The sequence below is a fragment of the Eucyclogobius newberryi genome, unplaced genomic scaffold, assembly GCF_026437365.1.
Source record: "Eucyclogobius newberryi isolate DKJ021-1_F unplaced genomic scaffold, fEucNew1.0.hap1 SCAF_19, whole genome shotgun sequence".
In the NCBI taxonomy this organism is placed as follows: domain Eukaryota; kingdom Metazoa; phylum Chordata; class Actinopteri; order Gobiiformes; family Gobiidae; genus Eucyclogobius; species Eucyclogobius newberryi.
In genome coordinates, this window is record NW_027315823.1 from 14,712,234 (window position 1) to 14,730,188 (window position 17,955).

Below are 17,955 nucleotides of genomic sequence, written 5' to 3' on the forward strand. Positions count from 1 at the left end.
CAACACAGATTACGGACAAGAGAGCCACCCCAGATAGCAAAATGACGTTGAATCAACGTTATATGTTCCATCAGGCTCTTCGTTGAATCAACAACATGTTGCTCGTGTTGATCAGCATTGAAATAGCATTGATATTAACGCCTATGTGTACATTAAAACAACATCAGATCAACAATCATTTTCAACATTGTTTCAACGTTGAAATTTCAATTCTGTATCAACATTGATTCAACGTTAATTCAACGTTGAATCAATGTTGATGTGAGGTTGATACAGAATTGAAATTTCAACGTTGAAACAATGTTGAAAATGATTGTTGATCTGATGTTGTTTCAATGTACACATAGGCGTTAATATCAATGCTATTTCAATGCTGATCAACACGAGCAACATGTTGTTGATTCAATGTCAGATATCAACGTTGAAACAGCGTTGAAATTTCAATTAAAAGTTGTTTCAAAAAGTTGTTTAAATTTAAAATGCCTATAAAAAAAACTTGAACAAAAAATAAACATCTTACATTATTGTTAGTAGTCCATTAAAACAAATTAATGACAATTATTTTACCTTTTGAGGAATTTTATTGCATTTAACAATTTTTTAGGCAAGGTACAATATCAATGCAACAATAATACAAAACTGTAAAAGAAAAAAATACATATATGTTAGCATTGAAACATAAACCTATTCCTTAATAAACTCATAATTGTTTTTTTGGTTAAATACCTGTTTTCCAGCTCTAGTCCTTTTTAAAGTTTTTCCTTTTTAAACCATCCTTGTGGTCTGGTGCATAGCGCAGTCACTTCATCACTACTTTACTGAACACAAGATCCAGCGACGTGCGTTCAGACTGACGTGTTCAGACTGACGTGTTCAGACTGACGTGTTCAGACTGACGTGTTCAGACTGACGTGCAGCCGCTGAGGAGGGAAAAACAGAACAAATCAAAATAGTGGTTCTGGTGGTTCTCGCTCTCTTTGGAGCTTTACCATGACAAAATACATATTATGAAGCACAAAATGAAGGCTTAAAGCAGTGAGTTTTGGCCTGTTGCATGAGGATTTCATTATCTGAGTTCATGTTTCATTTACTTAGATCTTGTGTAAGTTGTAAATCACATTTAACCAGCCTTTAGAATTTAGTTATTTCACTTGACAATGATTTGAAAATATATTGCAGATATCAAAGGCATTTTAAGTTACCTAAAAACATTATTTGTACTGCTAAATGCAGATAAAACTGCAAAGCAAAAAAACTGATCAGATCTGCACCTCTGTGAATCTGTGCCTGTCCAGCCCTCTCCTCCTGCATTAGATTAGATCTAAACCAGGACTCAAGCAGACCTAAACCAGGACTAAAGCAGATCTAAACCAGGACTAAAGCAGACCTAAACCAGGACTAAAGCAGACCTAAACCAGGACTAAAGCAGACCTAAACCAGGACTAAAGCAGACCCAAACCAGGACTAAAGCAGACCCAAACCAGGACTAAAGCAGACCTAAACCAGGACTTAAGCAGACCTAAACCAGGACTTAAGCAGACCTAAACCAGGACTAAAGCAGACCTAAACCAGGACTAAAGCAGACCTAAACCAGAACTCAAGCAGACCTAAACCAGGACTTAAGCAGACCTAAACCAGGACTCAAGCAGACCTAAACCAGGACTCAAGCAGACCTAAACCAGGACTTAAGCAGACCTAAACCAGGACTTAAGCAGACCTAAACCAGGACTCAAGCAGACCTATACCAGGACTTAAGCAGACCTAAACCAGGACTTAAGCAGACCTAAACCAGGACTTAAGCAGACCTAAACCAGGACTCAAGCAGACCTAAACCAGGACTTAAGCAGACCTAAACCAGGACTAAAGCAGACCCAAACCAGGACTTAAGAAGACCTAAACCAGGACTAAAGCAGATCTAAACCAGGACTCAAGCAGACCTAAACCAGGACTTAAGCAGACCTAAACCAGGACTAAAGCAGACCTAAACCAGGATTACAGGCTGCTCCTCGCCAAATTTACAATCTTTTTTCCCCACTTGTGTGGACAGGTTTAAATGGAAAGCAGAGGCATTACTTTCAATGGACTCAGCATTCCCTTAAGAAAACATCTTTTGATATAATGTAATTTAATAAATGATATCAAAGAGACAGAAATGTATCAGACTGACTCAGCATGGACATTTTGATTGGCGTTTCTGTCTATAGATAGATGATGCGGTTTAGAAGACATACGTGCAATTAACAATAAAATATGTTTTTTTTACATAGAAGTTCCTTCTTTGTTATTTATCTCTATAAATTATAACTTTTATAAAAAAAAAATGAAAATAGAGATTTAATATGATTTTATGTTTTACGGAATGTAAGCAAAATCATCCAATTACTCGATTACTTGTTAGAAGTGAATAATCAATAGCTGTGGCTCTAAAATACACAATGTACCCTATATAATAAGACTTTGAAATAATGTTAAATGTTAAAAATATGGGGCAAGAAAAAATTTCCTTCTCCAAGAAAGAAGTAGAGACTCACCATTCCCACTGTAGTGACACGCCTTTGCTGTTCAGCCTGAGCTCTCCAGTTACTATGGGAATAATTACATGTTTTAATGGAGGAATGCATTTTATTTGAGACTAAATGTAAGTATCTGAGGGAAAACTTACCAGTATTTGAATGTGGATATGTGCATCACTGAAATAACAAATAATACATTTATTTAAAGGAACACTGTATTACAGCAGTAACACTGACACAACAACATACCTGGAATGGTCATGTCAGGGGGCAAAGGTCATGTCAAGAGCCTTTGCACATTTTCTTTTGCTTTGAGGTTCTGATTCCTCTTCTGATTCAATGTAAAGGGGATTTCCACGGCCTGAAAGTGGATGTAATTAAATTAGTAATGTACATGCAATAATTATTCTGAAACATTTTTCAGGTGTAACAAAATGTATTTAATTGATGTACATCTATAAACAATAAAACATAATTACCCACTAAATAAAAAGAACCATCATAAGTATGGCAGAGTAATGAGGAAATAAAAAATACAAAGCACAACTGGTTTTACAGCTGCAGAGCTCAAGAAACAAGCCACACAAAAGTTTCACCTAGAAACTTGCATGTCGTTTGTTTACACTGTTGTATGAATGGATTTAAGTTAGAATAGCATAGAAATAAATCATATTGATGAGAAAAATAAAATGTTTGTTTTAAAGCCAAATTAATCATTACATTTCCAATATTTGGTCTTTACTTTAGGCAATTCATAATGTTTTAAAAGTAAACATTATGCCAAATCAACTAGAGGACCTAATGCAATAAAATATAAATGGTAAACTACATCACAGGACTGTTCTATCCCTGTCATTACTACCAGCATAGGGTACTTGTACTTTCAGAAAACAATACAGTAATGGTAACCTGCTCTATGAGCTGTTCTCTCCACCAGACGCATTGACACAGACAGAAGCTCTGCCGTATCTCGAGGCTCCTGTCCCCACACCGCACCCCGTGAGGCAGGTCAGCCTCATGGTCGGCCCCTGAGGGCGGGCGCACAACCCCGAGTTTACTCCCCGTGTCCACATAACACACATAGATTGGTCCACTCTGTGCCTATTCAACCCATATTTTATCCCAAGTACAGATTATGATTATCTGATGTTGTACAAATACATTTTTCTAGCTAAATGCTTGCACATGTTAGCTGCTGCAGCTAACAGACGCTAGCTAACAAGACAATCAAGGTTATCAATAAAAACTTGCGTTTACAAAATATTTTAGCCGAATGATTGTGTGGGATTTCTATTCACTTCTCAATAATACAAATATCATGATGACTCACCATAAGTTGTGTCACTGCTGTTCTCCTGGAGACAAGTGTTGTAGATGTGGCTCTTCTGTGTCCGAGTTAGACTGAGGCACAGGCAGCGTGACACTGCCAAGAGGCTCGTGAGACTAAGATTTCCCGCTCTTTTTGCACCTGCAGAATGATCAGGTCTATGTACATTGAAACAACGTTGAATCAATGTTGGCATTTTAACCCTAAAATACAAGGTTAAAACAATGTTGAATTAACAACCTTCTTTCAACCATTGGTATTTCAACGTCAACCAAAAATAACCAATCTGACCATAAATCAACGTTGAATCAACGTCTTTTGCTATCTGGGACGGCGTGAGGCTGTGTGGGCAGAGGAAAGACGGCGGTTTGAACAGGTTATCGTGAGTTTAGAGAGTTGTCCTGCACGGAGAACAGCGAGAGAGGAGGCGGCGCTGTCTCTGCCTCTGCTGCAGTTGTCATCCGTCTCCTCCAAGTTTACAGCCTCTACTGTCGGTCACAGAGGTCACAGAGCAGAGATCTGTTGGTACTTAGCGCAGATTTAAGTCACAGCACCACATCCGAATTCAACAAGTTCCAATCGTAGCGCGAGCCTGGTGTGTGCTGACTCATAGCAAATAATGGAGGTGCCTGTTTTGCAGCGCAGCATGGCGTGCGTTGGCCTTAACTACACAGACAATTTATCGAAATAGTGTCTGATCCTTTGTCAGCGATTGAGTTGACGAACACTCTGTCGATCCCATTTCTTGACTGACTACATTAATACAATTTATTCTTCTAGCATAATCACAAACGTAGCCGGTTCAAAAACATCTGCCCGACAATTCTGACCACTCCGACTCAACGTTTAAAAGCCCAGAATGTTACAACAACACGGCATGAATGCAACCCATTGTCAATAATGAATCATTTGAATGTAATAACGTACTTTGAGCGCCACTGTATTGTTTGCTGGCTGGGTCACCTGGAGCTGTGTGCTGTGTTCAGTGTGGCTCTAAAAGCTTTCTCCTGCTGTGCCTGAGCCTCTGTGGAACAACAGTGAGAAGACACAGACAGGTGCAAAAATGCCACTCTGGACCGCCCTGACACACAGACATATGACAATTCACAAGTTACAATGTGATTTATTTTGTATTCCACCATGCCACACAGGGTAATGCCATAAACATGGATTCTGATGTGACTGCTTAATCAAATGTATAAGCGGCGTATGAGCAGTGTGGTGTGAAACAGTGCTGGTATAGGTATGCAATTAAAATGTGAAATCAGCATTAGCGTGAACTAGAAAATCAACCAATTGAGCAATCTGTCAATCAAACTATATTATATTTTGAGTGCTTTACAGTCGAATAAACACAATCCCACACAACTGCCTTACATCACAAAACGATACAACACAATCTACACACACTCTCGCTAACACTCACTAAAAATGATGTACAATAGGCTGAGTGCAAAGGAACCAGTTGAGAAAACAACATCAGAGCACCAGGCACCAACAAATAAATAAATATAAAGTAGTAAGCCTAAAATAATACTTTAAATTTGAAAATATAATAGTGTTTATATCTGTACTGGGGCAAAACGTATTATGAAAAAAAATCAGGTACAGCCCCTTTAAATAACTAAATGCATGAATTTGAATGTTAACCCTCCTGCGTGCACTCTGTTCAGATTACACATTTTAAAGCTGGCGTACCTAACTAGTAAACTATAAAAGCAGGACGTTGGACAAAATAATTAGACCACTGTGCACTATACCTAAAGCTGGGGTACCAGATTTTCAAACTGTGAATGGAGGAAGTAGGTATTTAAATCTAATTCATCCATAGCTCACAACAAACTCTTTCTATTAATATGCATTCATTTTCGGGCGCTGCACAGCTTTAGAACAGCTTTAGAACAGCTTTAGAACAGCTTTAGAACAGCTTTAGAACAGCTTTTTCAGATGGAAAAGTGAAGCTTTGGGGGATCACCCAAGCGGAGCCAACGAATGCCGCTTTCGGCTCTTATTTCCTGGTTGACTAGAAATAAAATAATCATTCCCAAAAAACAAAAAGTCAGTCACCCAACCTTTAAATGTGAACAGAATCCTATTTTTGAAACATAATTGCAAATGTATCGCAATCACAATGCTTGACAGAAGAATTACAATTAGATATGTTTTCAGAAGGGTTGTGCTGTATGTGCTGATATGTCGTAAATGGAGCTGAGTTGGAACTGCCAACATTCCAGGGCCAAAACAACACAACTATCACCTTTAAATTTGGACAGTCAGTCCCATTGCGAGAGTCAATAGCATCGCTACGGTTTAGCAACCAAGGGCTGATGCAATTCCTCTCATGTACTTTAGATTGCTTTAAGAACAATGCAATTTCCTCTCTTTATGTTTTGCAACTCAGTAAAGTGGATCCGGCATGTGCAAGTGTTGCATGGCTGTAGTGCTTTGTCATGCACGGGTCCAGTGATAGGTGTATTCTCACAGATGGGCTTCCCTCAGGCTAAACACTCATCATTCAACATCCACAGCGTCTGTTTCAGAGTCTGCTGCTGTTCTAACCGCACTGGACTGAGCAGGGAGTGTTGCAGTGTGTGTGTGTGTGTGTGTATATTTGTTTTGTACACACACACACACATGCGTTTTGATTATTTTTTACATATACACACACACACATGCACAAATTTATTATTAATTTCTTATTTGATGTATGTGTTGCGTGTGTGTTGAGTTGGTACAAAATGGCTCATCTTAAAGCAAATTACATATTAAAAAGGTGTACTATGTAACTTTTCTGGTGTCTTCGCTGTTTGCATGTGATTACTGTAGGTGAGAGAAGGGAAATAAAAGTATTTGTTCCCATTTATTCTGCTTCTATTGAGCACTGACCATGCACGTTAAAACCTTAAACATAACTGTTATCGTAAATGATCACTACAGTTTATTAAGGATGCTATTTTGGAGCATTCTTAATAAACTGCAAGTAATTTCTTAATAAACTGCAAGTAATTTCTCTTGAGGATCAATAGAGTTTTTCTAAGTCTGATAATGAATTAATATTTTCAAACGAAGGCAGGATTGTACATGTGGCTGCCCCTGAGCAGGAGCTAAAACAGCCCCTAGTTCTGTGTGAACACTCATGATGTCAAATGTTAATTGGAAAAACAAAACTATAAAACGTATCTATCCATAAGACAAGAAGGCGACACTACCAGGCCAAGATACAAGTTACAGTCAGATCTGTGAAGAGGCGACCTGCTCATAATTAAAAAATAATGTTTTCAGCAATAACTAAACTGAATATTTTTGTATTATATCATGTGATGTTTATGCCGTTTCATTTTTGTTAGCAACATTTTCTAAAAATCAAAACAAACAGTAAAAGTCACCAAACACGTTAAGATCCTTGCTAAGATACTATTTGTAGTTATTCTACACCTTAATTAGCCTTAATGGAGCATGTGAGTTAATAGGATAAGATAAGATAAGATATTCCTTTATTGTCCCACATGGGGAAATTTCATTGGTGCAACGCAGGAAGATACAGAGGCAGATACAGAAAAAGAATTTATAATGAACAGATGGTTTATTAAGAATGAGTCAGGCTTAGTAACTAGGTTTGGTTAAGGGTCATAGGGGAATAATTAAATAGTTAGTCATTAAGATAAGATACAAATAAACTTTTTTATCCCTGGCGGAAATTGTCTTGGACTCGGTGCAACATTTGCCACATCACATTAAAAACAACAAACATTCAACAATTAAAATAAATATGTTCAACTAGAAAGTGATGTTAAGTGCATTATGCTTATGAAAGCAATCTAGAGTGCAATTGATGTTTAATTGATGATGGGATGAGAAACAGTTTGAGACGGTTAGAACTGTGGATCATTCTCAATAAACCACATGCTCATTATGAATTAAGTCTTTGTTCATTCTATATTACGACTAATCACTGTGACATCACTAGTTAAATCCATATACAAGAGGTGGAAGGTGGTTGAAAAAGTGTTCATTATGAATTAAGTCTTTGTCCATTCTATTTTTACGACTTGTTACATCACTAGTTAAATCCAGGTGGAAGGTGGTTGGAAAAGTTACATAGTGCACCTTTAAACTTGTGTACCCTGGGAATAATTTACCTCACATCAGCTGTTTCACACTCAACCACAGCGCCACCAAACATGCCCAAAAGTCACCCATTCATGCACTTCCATCCATCCTTCCATCCTTCCATCCTTCCATCCTTCTTCCATCCTTCCTTCCATAATTCCTCCCATCCTTCCATCACCCACCTGCCGTTGAGCAAGGCCAGCAGCTCTCCGGCGTGGTACAGGTCGTTGCGCGTCACCCGGCTGAAGCGGAACGAGTTGAGGTTGCAGAAGGTGACGGCGGGGAACCGAATGAGCGCCGCCGCCACCTCGTCCAGCTTGGTCACGTGGGGGTACTGGAAGTAGAACTGCACGCGGTCCACGCACACCATGCCCAGCACCCCCAGCGAGCCCAGGAAGAAGAGTATCCACAGGGTGCGCTTGATGTACATCCGCTCGTACGTGAACATGTGCGAGATGCCGTGCAGCGTGGAGCGGCTGGCGAAAACTTCGATCGGAGCCGGCCGCTTGTACTCCATCTCCTCCGCGTCTGCCTTGATATCCATGTCGGTGCCGGGGACGGAGCGCACTGCGCGGGGGGAAGTGGGACAAACTCTTGGCTATTTTACGCAAATGGGATAAAGAAGGGGCTCCGGGAGTTCACGCCCTCCAGTCTGGGGTTGAGAAAGCGGTTGCGTCACTGACAGCTGGCTCCCTCCAAAACAAATATCTTTGTATTATGTATATCAAAACATCCAGCTCATTTTACACGGGTAACAATAACCCCCCCCCCCCCACCCCAAAACGCACTCGTGTTGGGAAAAAAAAGGATGAATAAGCATGTGTTGTTGTGGTGGTGCTGGAGAGTACCTCAGCTGGGGTCACACGTCCATAATAAATAGCCCCGGCTTTGCTTTTGGAGCGCGCGTGGACAGATGCCAGCGTTGTCCTCTCTCCGGGTTCGCACTCTTTCTGGTGATAATAACGCTCCAAAAAAAAATTAAAAAATATAACAACAACCAAAAAACTCACACGTCGATGTTGCGAGACTGGAGGCTGGAGAAGCGGTCCTCCGGTACTCCCACCTCCGCTGCTGGTTTGTTCAGTTACAAACGCACAAAAAAAAAAAAAAAAGCGCGTACGTTTTCACACACTAAACGTCTCCCAACACCGCTTTTTCTTTTTCTTTTTCTTTTTTTTGTGTCACCCCCACCACCACCGACGCTCCTTCTCGCGTAATTCCAGCACGTGCGGAATGCCAAATAGCCCGGGATTAGAATAACGGGACGCTGTGGGAAGTGCTCGCCTTCCCGTGGTCCTGACTGGTCCGGCCGTGCTCTTCTACAGCACCTGCATCACACACACACGCACACTGCACTCACGCACACTCACGCACGCACACACACATCGAGCCCTCTCTGTCACACAGCCGCCTCTGCGCGCCTCTGCCTCGCATCCATCCCCAGCGCCGCCGCCGCCGCCGCCGCTGCCGCCCGCCGCTTCCACAACAATAATGCGGGGCTGATTGCGGCGCCTCTTCACGCTCCTTCTTCGCCGTCGGGCACCCACTTAACGCGCGTGTAAAGGACAAGATGGGAGCAGAAGGGTGGGCTTGTAAATGCCAGCGCCGGGCCGTCTACGCCGGGGGTCCGGTGGGAATCACCTCTGTGCGCGGCGCGGACGTGGACGGCTCGCGCGGATCAATTCAGATCTTCCCCCCCGAAGAGGAGCAGTGATGATGGGACGCGATGTGTTTTGTAGCTCCCCTGGTCCAAACACTGGTCAATAAACACCGTATGTTTTAGTTGAAATACAGGAATACAGCCGGGACATATGTAAATTCAACTGTAAATTTGTGTAGTAAGCCTATTTTTTATTTATATTTGTAATCTTATAGCCTATTTTTATTTTTTTTATCCTATAGCAGATTTTAATTGTTTCTCTTTTTGACTTATATAGGCTGTTTTATCATTGTTCATTGTTTTGTTTTGCACCGAATCACCAAGACAATTAAGTTCATGTTTGTGATATCTGTTCATTGACAAAGGCAATAAACCTTTTCTGATTCTGATTCTAATTCTGAATACATAACGAATTAATTATCAAGGTTTGTAACAACATTTGCAGACGTTTAATGTCAGTTGTTTTAAATGGATTTGACACTGAGAATGTGACTGAATATACTGTGTTCCATGTATACCTATACTGAAATAATACCAAATCAATAGGTGATTGTTCATGCCATGTGTCTTGTTTTTGAATACGGTTATTGTTTAGCTTTGGGGGGGGGTTTAATCAGAAGTTTTGTAAGAAAATGTATACTTTTCATTACCGTTGTTGTGTATTCACCTGCCCAGGCACTGCAGATGGAGCAGTAGCTAAATCTGGTGCATCTTTTCTTTTGTAGGTAAAATAATAAATACATGGTCCTTTGCAAATAAAGACGAAACTAAACTAAACTAAACTGAGCCAAGGACACTCCAAAATGGTAAATGAATCAAATAAATCCATTTAAATGTATTAAATCTGTACATGGGTTAAATATTAAAATTCTGAGATACAACCTGTCAACCATTTATAACGCCACCCTCAGGCCTAAACAACGGAAATAATAGGACTAATCAAAGTATGCTAACAAGAGTTCATCCATTAGGAGATGAACGACTATGCTAAATATGACTCAGCGCACACACCTCAGTTCCACAGGCTTGGTTTTTAGCGTAGTTTGCTCCTCCCTTCAGACACTTTTAAGGCTGTGACTTAGATCCATGACAGAGGAACTGAAGAAGCTACTCATAGAGCGGCGAAACATATACACGTTGAGAAAATTCAATTTCCTTTTGCTATTGACAAACTGCCTGCATGATTTAAAGTATTGACATAGACAAATTCTATGGAACAAACATTTCCAAGTAAGTTGAAGGGGGAAATGGTAAATGAAACAAGGAAACAACACATTTCAGTTGCACTGTAGTTCTTTAGTTGCTGTTTAGTTGATGGTGTCAGTTGACTACATTGTTTATTAGTTTTTTTTATCAGGATTAATAGAATGTATGAGGAAAACGCAAAGATTGAGCTATCTGGAGTATTGGGAGTGACTGAACAGTGTCATCTGTCTAGTACTTCTCTTTGTACATAGTTATTTTTGGCTACATTTTCATTATCACAATTGCTTTTTCCATGGCCTCTTTTCTTTGACTAGTTCATACAAAGGGCAAAGCTTTAGTAAAAGGAATTTATTTAATCAACAAAACCCCTCACATTCAGATGTATATTCATTGCAAAAAAAGAAGGACACTGTTCACAAATGTCTTCATGTACTGTATATTATAGTGTTTTGCAAGTATCTTATTTGATATTGTGAGATTAGCCCATGTACTTAAGAATGTTTTACTGGTTTGAAGCAAAATGTCCTTGTCGATTGGCAAATTCTGTGTTATGTTTGGATAAATATAGACACTGGACCTGGCACTTATGATAAATACTTGGGAATTTTCATTTGGATGGATGTAAAAACAGTCTTATAGGAATACATAGGACGCTCTCTTATCTGAAAGTCGAACACTGTATGAAAGCTGAAAACAACCCATGTCAAAATACAGTTATACCAAGAGTTCATGCCAACCACTTAAGGTTTGAGGTGAATAATTGATGATGTTTTGTAGGTGACCAGGAGATGTCCTTGAGGTCAGAGCCCCCTGAGGAGCCGGAGGTGACTTTGTAAAACTGATACAGGAGCTGCAGTGGCTCTGATAGTGGCACGTGATGAACCCTTAAAGCTGTTGCACCTCAGGCTACATATACAGTACTGCAAGGGCTGATATGTGTACTGCTATAGTCAACACAGGGCCAACAGTATATAATGGACGATACTGTACTCAAAATGTCTTCTGTACTCAAGTAAAAGTACTGTCCTACAATGGTAAGGTAGTTCAACCATTCTCTCTTCTACGTGTTTTTTTTCTTAGCTACACCTGATTGTCCCCATAGGGAAATTTGTCCTCTGCATTTGGGTCATCCTTCAAAGCCGCTGGGGCCTGTCAGGAGCAGTGGGTGCTAGGGGTGGGTGATATTAACAAACATGAATCTGAATGAATAGCTGGATAACAATATTCAGACAGTATTTTCACAATGTATCAGGAATGTGCTGAAATGTGCTGGTCTTAGTTGAGGTTCAAGTATCGCACACAGTTTGAATGAATCTGAAAATGAAACACAAAACAGCAGATACCCTTGTATACATAAATTATTATATTTTATTTCCCTCATTTAGAGACCTCAAACTCTCTTGGAAGTAAAAATTAGTTTATACCTTTTCATAATTTTGCATTTTGGAGAATCTTATTAAGATCTATCTATAAGTACAGGCAGTACTTAGTTAGTACTTAGTTCTTATTTACCTAAGACATAGTCCTCAGTGTGTCCTGGGTCTTCCTGGGGCCTCCTCCCGGTGGGACATGCCTGGAATGCTCGACATGGAGGAGTAACTGCTGTACTCTGAGGAGCAGTGGCTCTATTCTGAGCACCTCCCGTGAGACTGAGCTCCTCCCCCTTTCTCTAAGGAAGTGCCTAGCCACCCGGTGGAGGAAACTCATTTAGTTCTTTTGGTCACTACCCAAAGCTCATGGCCACAGGTGAGGGTAGGAACGTAGATTTGCCGGTAAATCGAGAGCTTTGTCTTTCGACTCAGCTCCTTCTTTACCACAACGGTCCGATGCAGCAGAAGTGGCACCAATCTGCCTGTTAATCTCATATGCTATCCTTCCCTCACCCGTGAACAAGACCCTGAGATGCTTGAATTCCTCCACTTGGGGGAGAGACTCTCCAACTCGAGAGGGCAGGACACATTCTGCCGGTCGAGGATCTTGGCCTTGGATTTGTAGGCGCTGATTTTCCTTCAAACCACTTCACACTCGGCTGCAAGATATTTAGATATTTAGTACCAATATTTCTTCTAAGCCGCAACAGTCTCTGCCTGCAAGGTTACTCTGACCTCTCCTTAGTGCTAAAATTTGGCAGAGGAAAATGATCTAAAATGATCTAAAATGATCTAAAACGCATGATTTCACTGTAAAAAGTAGCAGATTTAAATGTACGTGTTGTTTCTTTAAGAAAATTATGTTTTTACATTTTGTAAACCGATGTGTGTGACTCAGAGTCTTAATTTGTCATATAATCACAAGTAAGTACAAGAATATGGGCAGGGATAGGAGGTAAGTGAAAACAAACCTTTTCTGAGCCCTCGAGCCTCAGTTGCAGGACATTCCAGGATTACTCAAAGATGTATGAATCAATCTAATTACAAATTTGAATGAACTAATGATGAAGGAACTCCATTGTGTTTGAAAGTTGTAAATGTCAATTATATTCATGTGCAATTACTGTCGTACTCACAAGTAATTAAGGCCATATTCATGTGCATACAACTGATGTAAATAAGATTTACATCATTTATTTTGTTTACTTACTTACTATTAGTATTATTTAGTCTTATGTTAGCTATTTTTACTTCACTTTACTTTATTTTATTTTATTATTATTATTTTATTATTATCTTATTATCTTTTTATTTTATTTATCTATTTTATTTCCCCCCCCTGCATTCCCTATTAAGATATGAGAGGACTTTTGTTAATAAGAGTTTTTTCATAAGAGTTCTTCTGTTAAGAGTGCTTTTTTGAAACTTCCTATAAGTTATCTGTCCTTTCCCCCTGTATCTACTGCGTTGTAACAACGAATTTTCCCCATGTGTGGACATTAAAGGATTATTATAAACAAGTTAAACGGAAATAGAAAAGTTTGTGGGTGAAGATCCACAAATAGTCGCATCAGTGGCACAAACATCAGCGTTACGTTGACTTTATATACTTTAATACATTTATTAACTTTTTAAAAATAAAACAGAATGTGTTTTTTTTCTCTTTTTCTTTATGAAGGGGAAACATTATAACATGGTAAGTCAGTTCAGCCATTAGTGTGGGTCCTTTAAGTTCCAGAACAAGCATTTCCACTTAACAGACACCTGCACCTTCCCGCATTTGCATTCCTGTCAGCCTTCAACACAGTTCAAAAACAGAGGAGACGTGTTTAAATTAGAGCAGACTTGTGCCTCATCAGCAGACACATAATTTGTCTGGAAATAATGCAGAGTGCACTTTGAAATCATACATCCAACAAGGGTTATAATGACTTTACCCTTTTTCTATGAGACATTGAACATATGTAGCGGAGAGAGCAACAAAGGATGGATGTTGTGAAGTTAGTTAGTGGTTTGAGAAGTGGAGGAAATGACTCACTTCTGCAGATCTTGAGCAATGGGCTTGATCAGGGCGACATGTCTAGACAGTTACTCTTCCTGGAGTTGTACATTTCTCAAGTACTTCATTTTACTTGAGTAATGTATGGGACCACCACTTTGTACTTCTGAGTTATGTAGTATTACTTTGAAGTGACAGTACTCTCACTTGAGTCCTGATTTGTGTTTTTATCAAATGGGAATCAAAACCTATTTGATAAGAGACTCCTGCACGCAGCATACTCGACTCACTGCAATTTCCATGTAGATTGCCATTTTTCCTTTACATTATGCAGCTTATATGTGTCGTCAACCTGCCAGAAATGCTCGCAAATACAGTCCACAGAAATCCCCAAACCAATCATTTCTCCTCCCTGTCCACTTCTCTTTTAGCTAACTGAATTACACCTCCAAACACGTCAACCTGAGTAAGTGAGCCATGCGCTGGCAATAAGGCAATAAGGCAGATGCCTCGCCAGATAGGTACTGCCAGATCTGTCACTGAGACCTCAATTGCCAAGAGGCTACGCTAGCTCAACCATGAAATTGTCCATAATGCGTACATAATTGCAATTTGCCATAGTATTGACTGTGACAATGTGGTAGTCATCTGTAATATCTGCATCTCCTATTGATCAGCGGTGCCGGGAAAGAGATGAGGCATGCCGGAGCGTCTTCTTCTTGGCTGCAAAGGATTCTGGGTAGGAATGGTGCAGTGTGGTGACACATGTGGGGTTGATATTACAGGGGGGATTGAATGACCGGGGTGATGCAGGGACGTACGGCGTGCTTAGTCGATGTTTTGTTGTAGTGGACTCCTGGAAAGGCGCGCTGACGTCCGATAGGGCAGTATTTCCATAAAACAACAACCGATGAACTTTGTAACATTTCTGGAGGTCTGCTTGTTTCCATAGATACGTTATATGATATGAGCTTCAGAATCTTGAAGCTTTAGAAGAGCATGAACAGAGACCACAAGTTTGTAAAAAAAATTAGACCAAAACAACAATTCATTCAAAGCAGAAGTGCAGTTTACGCATAAAAAACTCATTTATTCCATCAGCCTAGTAGTCCATTAGTCCATTGCCTGACCAGCCATTCCCAACACGTTTTGGTAAACTACTTATCAAAACTGTGTGTGGCTCTGGGGCTCGACCGCTGCGTTTCAATTTCTAGTGCGGAGTTTAGAGCAGAGACAGAACCAATCACATAAACCAGGAAGTGACGCAAAAAACGCGACACGCTTAACCGGATGTTACGTAGCCCATGTCAATAAGGCGTGTTCTGTGTTATCCATCCCAGAACGCAGAAAATGTCTCCTGAATCATGATGACGCCCTTCGTATAACCACATCTAACGCACGTTCATCATGGCAAGTAGAGCGGACTTTCCTGATTGTTCAAACTGAAGCGAGAGCAGAAGTAAACACTCGGTCACGAGCCGGGTCCGCCATCTTGAATGTTTTGGAACGGGGGTGGAAAGCGCTACTTCCGTATCACAGTGTGACCTTAAAACGTTAAAACCTCCGACTGGGATTGGATAGGTAAATGGATTACCGACGATTTCATTGGCTCTGACTCCGATTCCAGACCCTTACGCATTGGAACAGAATGTGGGCGGGGCTGGCGGGTCAGGCAAGCTGTTTGTACTCAAGGCACAATAAAGTCAATTATGATTCTGATGCTTTTTCTCCACCACAAGGCTAATTAGAATAAAAAATGTTCTGATGAAATTCCTGATTACATAAAGTAAGTGCGGAGTTGCAAATCCAGATAATGTTCACTTCTCTTTCCTGTTCAGTGCGTTCTGAACAGTGGAGCAGAATGCAGTGAAAAACAGCCTGTTACTGTGAGTCAGGTTGGTGACGCCACCTGTTTATCTCCATGGAGATATAAATGTAATACCATTATGTGGAAAATTATCTCCATGGAAAGAAGCAGGTACGGACTGTTGGAAAAATCGTAATAATTTTAAAAAGATAATGGAATGATGGCTTGTCCGGACCTGAAGACATTCAATCATATCAACTCGCCCTATATAAATAAAGTGTTTTAGATAACCTCTCTTGCTGTATTGACTACTCTCCATTGTATCTTTGAACATTTTTGCAATTAACATGTGTAAAACTGTTCCTTTGATCAAGAAATTAAACAGTCTTCTATAATTTTCAGAGCCTTGTCTTGGTATTTTATTTAACGCATACATTTCTCTATCATGGTCACTACACCAGAAAAGTTACACAGTGTATCTTTAACTTTTCATTTGTCATTAAGACCAGTTTGACACAGCAGAAGTCAGCGCCACAGCAGTTGTGGCTGATGATTTGAACATAAAGACATTTATTTATAGTCAATTTACTATTTCAAACTGGTTAGAATGCTCTGTCTCTGAGTTATTTGCAACAACAAGTGAAGAGCCTGTTACTGTCAAGCATAAACAGTAAGTACAAGGGACCAGGGCAAGTCAAATTAAATAGCATATCATAGAGAACACAGTATATCTCAAGTATTTTTCCTCCCAAGGTATTATATTCTATTGCCCAGCAGCTAACTGTCAAAAAAGATGTGTCTTTACCTTGTGTCTTTCAATTCTCATATCAAATGCACTTTGGGCTAGAATCAATAGTCTCCCTTTAAGAAGTCCAATACAACGGTCAGTCAGCCATTTATTTTTAAGTTGAAATAAGCCCTTTAAAAGTAAACCTGGGGTAAATGCCAACTCTCTGCTGTTTTTCTCAGAGACAGATATTTCAACTGCTAGAACAGCTATATACAGAGAGTATTCAGAACTTTTCGATCAAATGTTGGCTTCAAGCAGATGAAGGTAAACCACAACTTGGACAATAAACTCATACTCACGCATTTCTGTGTTAATTGTTTAGAAAAGAAAGAAAGCAGATGATTACATTTTTGCAGGTAACGGTGGTTTTATACTCAACGCTTTAAGTGTCGTTCAGAACTGTTTCAGCTTCAACCGAGCTAATCAGGATCCAGAAGCGTTGTGGGAACTATGCATTTGTGTATTTATGTATCTATATGTACTTGTGTATTTATTTGGGAGTTTATTTACTAGAGTGATAAACAATCACACTAAAGCTTGTGTGGAGACATTTCAGTGTCAAACTTAAGCCCTTCCAGATTATTTTAATATGTTTTCCATAGAATATTTGTCAATCACGCCAATAACTTTGATACTGAATGACTTTTTGACAGAAGTGCACGTACACAGCCAATCCACAGCACTGCAAGTATCACAAGCTTTTTATTTGGCTGTCAGGTGCATCTCAGAGCAGCACAGCCATGTTGATCTGATGCTTGAGTATAAACCTGCCTTAATAGGACCCCCATGTTGTAAACCATTCTTTGTGTCAGGAGTGTGGAGTCTGTAGAGTTAGAAACCATTCACACAATCAGGCTTTTTTGTTTTCTTCTTTTCAAACATGATTTTTTTGTATTCATTTTTGAAATCCAAGAATTCATGGATTTCCATTATGGTTTATTTGTTAGACACAATTGATCGTCTAACAAAACGGCCAATTATGTCGTTTTAGGTGAGGACAGACTAGCATTTTCACAAAGTACATTACTCTTACGTGAGTGATATCAGTCATACTTAAAGTGGATGTTCTTGCCGCTTTACAAACATTTACAATGATACAAACCAGACTAACCACACCTAAGACGACATCATTGTTTTTTTTGGAGTCGTATCTTGTGTCAAAACAGCGCCCCT

General features: G+C 39.8%; 1 protein-coding gene across 1 annotated transcript in view; it reads right to left on the reverse strand.

Moving 5' to 3' along the window:
• The window catches only part of asic1b (acid-sensing (proton-gated) ion channel 1b), a 321,452-nt gene extending 312,931 nt beyond the window's left edge, over positions 1-8,521 (reverse strand). Inside the window, exon 1 of the mRNA XM_072451819.1 lies at positions 8,133-8,521. Coding sequence (XP_072307920.1) covers positions 8,133-8,494 — 362 coding nt within the window. The 5' untranslated portion in view covers positions 8,495-8,521. The remainder of the gene's footprint in view (positions 1-8,132) is intronic.
• Between the last annotated feature and the right edge of the window lie 9,434 nt (positions 8,522-17,955).